The 11,672-nt window shown below is 51.5% G+C and overlaps 1 protein-coding gene across 1 annotated transcript; it reads right to left on the reverse strand.

Moving 5' to 3' along the window:
* Positions 1-1,087: 1,087 nt before the first annotated feature.
* Spata20 (spermatogenesis associated 20) lies at positions 1,088-7,426 on the reverse strand. The gene is made up of 16 exons (XM_051202178.1): positions 7,283-7,426; positions 6,996-7,175; positions 6,828-6,892; positions 6,579-6,733; positions 6,362-6,505; positions 6,056-6,257; positions 5,694-5,824; positions 5,501-5,605; positions 5,233-5,307; positions 4,926-5,135; positions 4,648-4,840; positions 4,255-4,423; positions 3,787-3,998; positions 2,630-2,829; positions 1,613-1,693; positions 1,088-1,454 (listed from the first exon to the last, which is right to left on the reverse strand). The coding sequence occupies exons 1-16, from the start codon at positions 7,357-7,359 to the stop codon at positions 1,284-1,286; spliced, it is 2,370 nt and encodes a 789-aa protein (XP_051058135.1). The 5' UTR covers positions 7,360-7,426; the 3' UTR covers positions 1,088-1,283.
* Positions 7,427-11,672: the final 4,246 nt, after the last annotated feature.

Here is an 11,672-nt window from a genome sequence, read left to right on the forward strand (position 1 = left end):
CAGTCTTTGACTTGTTGGCAAGACTGAGAGGGATCCATCAAGAAAGGGGCCAGCTGACCTCATTGGCCGGAGTGCTAATCCCCTCCAGATGGGCTGGTGGCTTGCACTAAGGGCCTGCTGCCCAGACTGAGACAACTCTGGTCTCAGTGACCATGTGTAGCTGTGTGTGTGTGTGTGTGTGTGTGTGTGTGTGTGTGACAATGCCCTGCCTCCAGGTTCTTTTCTGCTCCATTCCTTCCTGCTGCTGACATTCCCCTAGCAGTGTGGCTCCCCACCCCCCATCCATCCCTCTTTGTGTCTCTGGCAACTTCTTTCCACTGTGTTGCTTGGCTTGGAGATTAGGGTGATGATCAAACTGAGGAGACTTCAAAGAAATAGTTTCTCCACAATTTCACAACCTCATCATTCTATACCTGCCCATCCCAGCTTCCTTTCCTGATGGCAGCTACGTGAAGTATTCTGTGAAGAGTAATTGTAAAGGATAGGATTCAAGATTATCTCCCAACATTGAGAGGACAGAAAGAGGTCCCAGGATGGTGCCAGCTTCCTCTGCAGCAGGAGTCAGATAGATCTCAGGAAGGGCTTCCAACACAACAGATGCTCCAAATACAAGAGAGCCCCTCCCCAGACTATCCTGCAGGAGACAGAGGATGAACATGACCTCCTGCAGTGGTGCTAGGGTTAGATGGGTACCCCCAAAGAAATGCATTGGTTCTGGATTTAACTGTTTCTACAGTGCACTACAGAGCATGGAAATGTTAAATATTAAAGCCTATAGTGAGTCCCCTATCCCTTCCTTAGCTTTAAATGAAGGGACCGGGGGAAGATGGAAGGCCACTTCCTAGCAGAGGCTTCTCCTTCCTGGACCAGTACATACCTTGTCCTCACTCTGGTCTCTGTACTTGGTTTTAGTCCACTGACTGAGTTATACCCAAGCTTACTAATCATTGGCAGAGAGAAGATCAGTCTAGTGACCTATGGAAAGTGCAATGAGAGGAGACAAAGGAATCAGCTGGGGACTCTCAGAAGAAGGGCTGGTCCCAGGCTAAAGCAGAGGGCCCTCCCTCACAAGAGAGGCTAGGGCCTCAAGGTCACCACGGGACGCTGTTAGGTTTATTTCATGATGAGTAGATGCCCATGGGGGAGCTGCAAGGATAGCCGTGATCATCTGATGGCAGGGTTCCCAGGGGTGGCTATAAGTTTGACATAGTCTTGCATAGGCCTGAGTTTCTGATTGGTTGGAAAGTTCTGCCTTCTGGCCCAGATCAAAGAGTTCTGGGCAGTCATTGGTGTAGCAGCTTTCGTAGTTCACAGGGATCAGTGATAGGCATGGAGCAGGCTTGGTTCTCAAATATGTAGGCTGTGGCCCGGTCTTCTACTCTTCGAAGGGTGCCCAGGAAGGGCAGCTGTCGGGACAGGAAGCTGGATGGGTCTCCATCAGCCAGAATCAGCACCTGGGATAGTGGCAGAGCAGAAAGTGTTACCTGGGAGAAGGAACTAGTCTTTGCATGACCTCTCCCCTAAGCCTCCAAAAGGAAGGATGTTGGGAGCTGAATAGGGAGATGTAACCAAGGGAGACAGAGGGTAAACCCAACTTTGCAGGGATGTGCACCTTGTTAGGGATGTAGACGGAGTGGACACACTGCACCAGGGCCTTGGTGTCCTTGCCTTGGGGGTCTCCACAGATCACGATCTGGCCAGTACAAGGAAAGTCATTCAATATCAGAAGGAGAGAACATAGGTCCCAGACCTGCCAGGACCTCCCCATCCTTCCTCCATCCACCCAATATTCCTAAGAAGGAAAAGGACTCACTTAAGCCACCAGGAGGATTCATCAGATTTAATGCTTGGCAAGTGGAAACATGCACACCACACACAGTCACACACAGGAATGCACACAAGTGGCAACATCATACATCGTGGTAGATATACAAATATAGGGGGAGGGTGCTCAGAAGACTTGATACACTGGATGGCACACAACACACAAAGAGGCACAGAGTAACTACATACACATAGTAGATGTCCGTAGAAGTGGATGCCACACATAAATACACACAAACATACTTGCACAGAACACACACACAGGTACTCACAAGTATTCATAGGCAAACACTCTGACCCACACCAGCCCACAAACCAGAAAAACGTGTGTGTGTGTCTGTGTGTGTCTGTGTGTCTGTATGTCTATGTGTGTATGTCTCTCTCTCTCTCTCTCTCTCTCTGTGTGTGTGTGTGTGTGATGTACGCTGGAGTTGACATAGCAATAAAGCACATAGGAACAGAATTAATCAGACCAGCACACAGAGCCTTACAAAGAAACACTTCACCAGTCACCCAGGCACCAGAAACCCATATTTAGCCCCTTATTTTGCCTTTGTACTCAGACAGCCCAGAGATAAGCCCTCATAGCCATGTCCCTGGGCCAGAGGCCTGTCTCCTCTGACACTACCCTTCCACAGATACCTCCACTCCACAGAGAGAAGACCCCTGACCTTATAAACACCTGCACACATTGAAGGGAGCTTTGTGAACAATCCTGGAACTCCACTCATGACCCCCATACCCTGTTACATCACCAGTTTTCCTCCTGCCTGGGGTCTCAGTCCACACATCACCACCTCCCTACCTGCTTGAGAGTCTGCTGTTGAGCTGAGAGGGCACGGACCATCTCAGGCAATGCCACTGGCACACGGCGCATGCGCTCAGAGAAGGCCGTCAACAGGCACACACACTTGTCCATCCAATCCTTGTGGCCAGTGAAGCCATGCAACCGTAGCAGGTTGTGGGCTGACACAGAGTTGGCACTGGGCTCGGCACCATCCTGGTCTGCAAGGGTTAGGAGGTGTAGGTAAGGGGAATGGGTTTCAGGACTCTGCCCTGAGACTGAATCTGTGTTATGAGGTCCAGGGAAGCATATGCCTTGTTTGTCTGATTATTATTTGGCAGACCCCTTTACTCTGCCAAGCTGTGGGCATCTAGATTTCCTCACTACATGGTCCAGTTACTGACTGCTGGGGCCCACTCCTTCATCTCTTCTAATCCACCTACACATCCTTCTAGGCTGCTGCCTGAACAGGCCCCAATCCCTCCCTGCCTCCATCTCAGGTGATACCTCCACTTGCTTTTAGTAGTGTCTCCAAGACTAACCACCAGTGTCCTCTTAATGGGTCGCCCTGATTTCCCTGTTCCTATTCTTCTCTACCACTGTCAGAGTGACCTCGTTACATTCAAGCCAGAGCACGTCAGAACCCTCCCTCCTGCCCCCCCCCAGCCCTCACATCCTTACCCCAGCATCAGCATCCTCCTCTTGTACTACCCCTAGTTTCTTGGTCTTCCATCACTCAACCTATCTCAGACTGCCTCAATTGCCTGAAGTCTCTACTAAGTGCACACAGCTCCTCCTGGTTGACACCTGCTACAGGTCTACTGTGATCTCATTGCTCTGGTGGGATTACATTTCACATGATTGCTGGTTATCAGCCCTTGTCTCTCTCTACCACAAGCCGTAAATGTCCTATAGGCAGAGACCAAGGCATTCTTATTTAACAAACAAGCCTGTGGATTTCAAAGACGGCAGCTAGAACCTGAGGAATGACTGCTACTCGTCTGTATATTAGGGAGCAGGTTTAGAAATATCAGGAAGACTACCAAAGTCACATAGAATAAAGCCAGGAAGCCAGGAACCCCCACGGTGGCTTTGTGCTGCAAGACTGCACAAATGTCTCCCTCAGGAAATGCCCTGACTAGAACCAGGACCCAGAGCTGACCCACAGCCACACTGACCATCCTTCAGTCGAAGAGGCAGGCCTGCCCCCAGATCAGCCTCACTGCAGAAGTAGCCACCACCTCGGGAGTCCCAGAAGAGCCTGTCCTGTGTGTCCTGCAGGCGCAGAGCCCACTCCAGCCAGGAGCTCTCCTGTGAGGCCTCGTACAGGTCCAGCAGGCCCCGCACCACGAAGGCATAGTCCTCCAGGAAGCCCCAGCAGGGTGGGTTACTAGGGGTAAAGGAGAGAAGGCAAGTCTGAGGACAGGCCCAGGAATATGCAGACAGAACATTTTTCATGCTTTCTTGATTAATCCTCAACACCCACCTATCCCATGACTACAGTTAGCCCAATTCCCAAAAGAGTCGAGGGGTCAAAAAATATTGAGTGTGCACATGGCAAGCGGTGACTGGTCAGTCAGTTGAAGGGGAAGAATGGGGCTTGGAAGCACACGAGGAGATGGCCTCTTGGTCTGCCTAGCCCCTACCTGTGCTCCACTGCTCCCCCAGTGCCAGCATAACATGCTCGCTTCAGGCGGCCACTGGCCACATCAAACATGTGCCGCTTGAGGAATTTGGCACCATTAGTGGCCTGGGTGACCAACTTATCCATGCCCAAGACAGCGCCCGTCACAGCAAAGCCAGACACCATCAGACCTGGAGGAAAGAGAGGCCAAGGGTGATAAGAGGCCCACACAAGAGCTCTCCAGGCACACCCACCCCACACCTGAGGCCCCAAGTGCCATGCCCAGGTGGATTACTTGACTTCTAAATCTCCATTTACTCTTTTCTAAATCAAAATAAAGAAGCCCATGAAGAAAGAATGGGCCTACAAAAGGGCCTTGGCAAGTAGGATCAGGCCTCAGAGAGGGTCACCCCACCGTTCCAGGCAGCCAGCATCTTGCTGTCCAGGTGTGCTTTTGGTCGATGTTTCCGGGCCTGGAAGAGCTTCTCCAGCCCGGCGTTGAGCAATGTGCTCACAGCCTCCACGTCCAAGCCAAAGCGGGCTGCAGTCAGCTCCAGTGAATATCGCACTGTTAGAACGTTCTGGCCCTGCAGCTCCCCCTTGGGGTCCTGAGAAAAAACATCCTTAGTCAAAAGGAGCCCATGTACTTGGAGGGCCTGCAGGTCTTTCTCTTGTGCCCCCGGAAGTCCTCACCTGAGTGGAGTTGATATTGCCTGCTTCAGTGAGACCATAGTGCTTCATTAGGAGCTGACCCGTGGTCAGTGGCTCACTGGCGCCTCCCACAGGCTCTGGGAGCAGCTGCTGGACCTCCTTGACTGTCCACACATAGAAAGCACCCTCTTTGGGCTTCATGCCTCGCTCTGGGGGGGAGTCTGCGTCCTCCGCACTATAGAAACCTCCAGACTGTGGGGATAGGAGAGTTAGCTGGTCACTATCCAAAAGGCAACAGAGGCCTCGAGCCCTCCTGCAGCCAGATCTGCCTGCCTCAGTGGACACACACCCGATGGCTCAGACTCCGGGTCACGTACTGCAAGATGCCTTTGGCAACGTCAGAGTAGAATTCATCACCAGAGATCTGTGGGAGATGGAGGCTGTAAATAGAGGTCACTGGGGCAGCTCAGATTCATAGAGGATATTCTCCCAGGAAAGTGAGGGGAGGGATGCCCAGGTAGGTACGTAGGATGTGAGGTTGAAATTTGGAGGATGCCACAGTTACCTGGAAGGCCTTGGGATTGGCAGCCAGGGTTGAGGTTAGGGGCAAAAGTCACCTGGAAGGCCTGGGAATAGACCACCGATAGCTGTGCCTGGTCATAGAGCATCTTCTCAAAGTGGGGAATGTGCCACTGGCGGTCCGTGGAGTACCGGTGAAAGCCCTGTGCCAGGCAGGATTCAGGGCCAGACTGACCTCAGCCTCTGCCACCAGTCCTGCTGCCCCTCCAGGGGACCTGGCCTCCCTCTCACCTGCCCCACGTGATCTCGGATGCCCCCGTTGGCCATCATTTTCAGAGTGTGCAAGGCCATCTGCTGAGCCCGAGAGCCATCCTGGGTGATCCGGTGACTGAGCCAATAGGAGAACAGGAAGTTCAGGATCACTGTGGAGCAGGAAGAGGAGGGTGAGATGGTCAGGCTGTCTCTGGCCAGCCTGCCTCTGTCAAGCTTCCAACATCCACTCATGGGACCATTGCCCCAGTCAGAGGTCAGAATATCTTTGGTCTACGGGGACCAGAAAGGTTCTGAGCCACTCAGCCACACAAGACAGGCCAGGGTCACTAGGTCACTTAACTAAGTCAAGACAGTCATTATATAGGTCAGAAGTCACTGACCAGGTGTGGGAAACTTGGGGGCCTCAGCAAAACCACCATACTCCTCATCATAGCCTTCATCCAGTTGCTGGAAGCAGCGGGTGTTCATGGTAGCAGCAGAGGGTGGCACCTGTCGGTCACCCACACTGATCTCAGATCGGGCCAGGAGGGCTGTGGTGACACGCTGGCTGTTTTCCAGAAGGGTGTTCTTGTTCTGTTTCCACTACAGGAGGTGAGTACACACACACATGGAGGTCAGCATGTGCTGTGGGCTCTGTGGTCCCTCAGCCTGGACTCCAGCATCCTCCCTCGCTGATATCCACCAACCTGGTCACGGATTCTCGTCAACACTGTTCGGAAGCCAACTCGAGTCAAACCATCCTCTGGTGGGAAGTAGGTGCCCCCGACAAATGGCTGGAGGCTGGGGGTCAGCCATACATTCATCGGCCAGCCCCCTCCACTGCTGGTGGCCTAAAAGAGGGAGGGCCAGGATCAGGGAAGCTGTCAGGCAGATGTGACAAGACTGCCTCAAGACATGGCTCACCTGCACAAAAGTCATGAACACTTTGTCCACATCCGGCCGCTCCTCTCGGTCTACCTTCACACTGACAAAGTCCTCATTGAGCAAGCGCCCGATCTCTTCGTTCTGGAAGGACTCCTCCTCCATCATATGACACCAGTGGCAGGTAGAGTAGCCCACTAGGATGTAAGAGGGCCATGAGGGCAAAAAAGGCTGGGGCCCAGAAGACCTTCCCCGCCTGCTGCCTGTCACCCAACCCCCTACTGTATATACCTGAGAGGAAAACTGGCTTGTTTTCTTTCTTGGCCTTGTCGAAGGCTTCCTGTCCCCAGGGGTACCTAGGCCCGACAGGAAGAAGCATTCATCACTCAGTAGACCAGGGAGTCTCAAGGGGGCTTGGGATCCTGGCTGCTTCGATGACAGCCCTGGAACAGTACTCACCAATCCACCGGGTTGTAGGCATGCTGTAAGAGGTACGGTGACTTCTCATGGATCAGGCGGTTGGGCGTCTTCTGAGGTGCTGACGGAGGACAGCTGGTCCGGCTAGGCTTTCCTCCAGCAGGCATGGACACTGAACTACTAACTGTAGCACTTCGGTCCTTGTCCCTGGAGGAGCTACCCCTAGGATGGGCAGAGAGGTCTCAGAAGTGAGGACACTTTTCCCTTGCCCACCCCGGTCGGCTCAACCCCACCCAGCCTCAGGAACTCCTATTCCCAGCCCAGCCCACCTTTCTGAACCACGGGGGAGACCGTGGCCTTTGTGCTCCCCCTTATGTTTTGGGGGTGGTGAGGAAAGGTGGCTCATTGGGGGCTCCCTGCCAGGTTAGGCTCCCCCTGCTTCTCGGACCTGGCGGTAGGTAGGATGTCTGTGATGTCAGAGCATGTCACAATGAGTAGAATGGTCCTTCCAGCTCAGTTCTATCACCCATGCAGGGCCCCTCCCTGGGGTGGTTGCACTGCAGGCTTCCCTAGCATGCATGTGTGAGACTTGTGCAAGGGAATGACTACTGTTGGTTTCTGGAAGTCAAAAGGAGTTAGATCCAGGACTGGGCCAGGCAAGGGACAACCAGAAGAAGTAGGCAGGGACTACTAGGCCAAAATCAAAACCAGACTACAGGACACTCTGTAGGACCAGGTCTTGTACTATATAGACACACAGAACACCCAGAGAATCAAATAGGCCTAATCTCAGGGAGATCAACCTGAGAGAGTGACCCTAGGAATGATAATAGGCCAGTGTAGCACTATATAAGCCTGTGACAAAATGGATGCTATTTCAGGGGAAGGGCCTTTGGACAACCGCATTCTAGAAAGGCTTCCTGGAGGTGGTATTAAAGGTAATCCCAGAACTAGCCTGAGCTAGCCCTGCAGCCGATTAAGGGGAGGCAAAGAAACCTTCCTGCTGAAAGCAAGGAGCAGATGGTGTTGGGGAGGGCCGGGCATGCAAGAACATCTGAGCAGACACCACACACCGGTGCTTGAGAGACAGATCACAGGCTCCACAAGCAATGACCTGCTTGTACCTGCAGCCAGCGGTGAGGCCCACCCCACGATAGGAGAGCGGGAGGCAGGGGCCCAGTCAGGCTCACACTCTCAGTATGGCTGCTCCAGTCCCGGCTGCGAGGGGCGGACCCGGAGCCTGGGTCCTCGCCAAGTCTCGGGCCCTGTGACTGGTCTCCGAGCGCCGCCCGGCGGTTGAGCTCGGAAATACTGACTTAACGGCTTTTTGATGAGCCTTAGGTCTCCGCTGCTAAAATTGTAATAAAATGGGCGAGATTTAAAGTGAAGGTGGGAAAAATTACCCTCGCCCTTGGGAGGGAGATCTCAGAGAATCCGATCATTTTGCCTGGCCCTTGCCCCTCTTACAAGCGAGAAATGAGGCTCCAACAGAAGGATTTGCTCCGCCAGCAAAATTTGCTTGGTTCAGCCTGCCCATCTCAAGGTCCTACTTAGAACCCATCCATTCCAGGAAGCCTTCCCTGAACGACGACGTTAAGCCAACGTGCCCTATTGCATGCTCTGTGCACTTGCTTCATCCACTTTATTTAGCCAATGTCAAGTATCCACTGCTGTCTACGATGCCAGGCACTGGACACCAGTGTGCTCCTCTTTACCCTTGACTCACAGGCAATAGGCTAGTAAATATTCAGCCACACACTGTGTGTGACAAGCAACATGAGTGTGTATAATCTAGCAAGAGAACTTGATCCAGTAGATGAGACAAGGAGGAAGGCTCTGCTGAGGAAATCCTACTAGTGTGCTAGCTATAAAGAATGAGTGAGAACTTGCAGTGAGTGAGGAACAGCAGAATGAACGCAATGTGTACAGGTCCTGTAGCATGGAGTCGGGACTGAAGAACAGCAGAAGGCCAGCCCGGCTGGAGGGCAAAGAGTAAAAAGTCAGGTAATAGACATGAACAGGAGCTGGCTTAGTTAGGTTTCTGTTGCTGGGATGAAAGTGTTTATTTCATCTCATGCTTCCACATTACAGTCCATCCTCAAAGGGAAGTCAGGTGACTTAGTTGGGGTTTCTATTGCTGTGACAAAACACCAAAAGGCAAGTTGGGGAGGAAAGGGTTTATTTGGCTTATACTTCAGCATTGCTGTTCATCAATAAGGAAGTCAGGACTCTAATAGGGTAGGATCCCGGAGGTAGGAGCTGACATAGAAGCCATGCAGGGGAGCTGCTTTCTGTCTTGCTTCTCCCGGCTTGCTCAACCCATCTTCTTATAGAACCCAGAACCAGCAGCCCAGGGATAGCACCACCCACTAACTGAGAAAATGCCCTACAGCTGGATCTCAAGGAGGCATTTCCTCAGCTGAGGCTCCTTCCTCTGATGACTCTAGCTTAAGTCCAGTATATCAGGGCTGGAATTCAAGGCAGAAACCTGGAGACAGAAACCACAGCAGAAGCCGTAAGGAATGCTGCTTACTGGCTCACTCTCCACAGCTTGCTCAGCCTGTGTTCCTAGAGCACCTAGAACTACCAATCCAGAGGTGGCACTGCCCACCGTGATCTGGGTCCTCAGTCATCAATTGAAAAAATGCAAGCTGGGCAGTGGTAGAGCACGCCTTTAATCCCAGCACTTGGGAGCAGAGGCAGGTGGATCTCTTTGAGTTTGAGGCCAACCTGGTCTACAGAGAGTCTGATCATTACTGTCTTGAGTCAGGGTCTCATTAATACCCATGGTTACCAAAAGGGTTGCCTTATTGATTGGCATGCCTTGAGTTTGACCTCCTAGATTCAACCTCCACTTGTTTCTAGTGAGTGCTATTGAAGGGATTATTCTCTGAAATATAGATGACCACGCACTCCACTGATAGGTCAATTCAACTCAAGTTCAAGGATGGGCTCCAAAACTACAGAGAAACTCTGTCTCAAAAACAGAAAAAAAAAAAAAAAAAAGGAAAGGAAAATACACCACAGACTTGTCCACAAGCCAATCTAGTGGGGGTATGTTTTTCTCAGTTGAGGTTCCTGCTTCCCAAATCACTCTAGTTTGTGTTGCGTTGACATAAAACCAGCCAGCATGGGAGGCTAGGGAGGTGGGTAGGACCAGGGCAAGGGATGAACTCTGCAAAACAGGGGAGGAGTTCTAGGGATGGAATCTGGGATCTTGTACATGCTCCACACGTGATCCAGTCCTGAGTCACATCGTCAGGAGACAAAGGGAGTTTTGGTGACTGAAGAAGAAAGCTATTGAAGGGCTTCAATCAGGAGAGCAGCCCTTTAGGTCTGCACTCCAGTCCTCTCTGCTAGGGAATGCACTGGAAAGGGGAAAGAGTGGAAACAGGGGTAGTGAGGAGGTCATGGCAGCAGCTAAGGGAGACAGAAGGCTGTGGGGAGCAGTAAAGCTACAGAGGAAGGGGTCACACTTAGAGGAGAGAGAGGGTATCAGAATCAACATAAAGGGTAAGGCCTTTCTCTAAAGAGTATGGGGCTGGAGGAGGTCATGAGGTCATTTTGGGGCCCATTGGTCTGAATGTCTTTGAGATGTCCATTAGAATGGATGTATCAGGGTTTGATGAGTAGAAGGGAGGCTGTTGGGAGTCAATGAGGAAATGGCTTATCAGGAGCAGAGAGCTCAGGCCCATACACCTTGAATGTTGATGACACAGACAGGCGGGGCCCATACATAAACTGAGAGAGGTTTGCAAATCGGAAGCAAGGCCACAGGAATCTAAAGAGCAGCTAGGCATGGTAGCACACACCTGTACATCTCAGTGCTTAGGAAGCTAAGGGAAGAAGATAAGGCTGGAGGCTGAGACAAAGGAGCATGAGTTCAAGGCCAGGGTGAGCCACAAAGAAAGACCTTGTGCAGGAAGACCGGCGGGGAAAGCATGGTGGAAGGGTGGCTCAGTTAATAAAGTGTTTGAGGACCTGAGTTCCATCCCCAGAACAAAACAGACAAAACACCAAATAAAACAACTCTATCAGCATATGCTTGTGATCTCAGCAATGGTGAAAAGGGAGGTAAAGCTAGACAGATTCCTAGAGTTCAGTGGCCTTTTAGCCTGGACTACTTGGCAAAATTCTAGGCCAATAAGAAACTGTGTCTCAGGCTAGAGAAATGACCTAATGGCTGAGAACACTGTTCTTCCAGAGGACCCAGGCTCAATTCCCAACATACACATGGTGGTTTGCAACTATCTATAACTTAAGCATGTAGTACATAGACATAATCAGGCAAAACACCAATACACATTTAAAAAAGAAAGAAAAGAAGGAAGGAAGAAAAGAAGGAAGGGAGGGAGGAAGGAAGGAAGAAAAAGAAACCCTGTCTCAAAGGCAGAAAGTACCTGAGGAATGACATAGTAGGAATCCATTCACATATTTGTGCCCATGTGCATACACTCTCTCTCTCTCTCTCTCTCTCTCTCTCTCTGCAGAACAGAACAAGATGTCTATAGAGAAGACAAATGCCCTCTGGCTTTAGCAAGCTGGACCCTTGATTGGACCTGGTGAGTGTTGTCCCAGTGACATCAAGCTGAGAGCAGACAGCCCACCATCTAGGGTATGGAAAAACAATAGGTTTGATTTCAAGAGGGATGAGGCCAGGGAGAATGTATATTAGTGGGCTGGAAGAAAGGGACTTGAAGACCTAGAGGAGAGAAACAG

The sequence above is a fragment of the Phodopus roborovskii genome, unplaced genomic scaffold (assembly GCF_943737965.1).
Source record: "Phodopus roborovskii unplaced genomic scaffold, PHOROB, whole genome shotgun sequence".
Classification (NCBI taxonomy): domain Eukaryota; kingdom Metazoa; phylum Chordata; class Mammalia; order Rodentia; family Cricetidae; genus Phodopus; species Phodopus roborovskii.

Coding starts and splice junctions, on each gene's coding strand:
- Spata20 (XM_051202178.1), bottom strand. CDS start 7,359: ATGAGCCACCTTTCCTCACCACCCCCAAAACATAAGGGGGAGCACAAA. Junction 5,606..5,693: donor TCCGAGATCACGTGGGGCAG/GTGAGAGGGAGG, acceptor TGCCTGGCACAG/GGCTTTCACCGGTACTCCAC. Junction 5,308..5,500: donor TCTATTCCCAGGCCTTCCAG/GTGACTTTTGCC, acceptor CATCTCCCACAG/ATCTCTGGTGATGAATTCTA.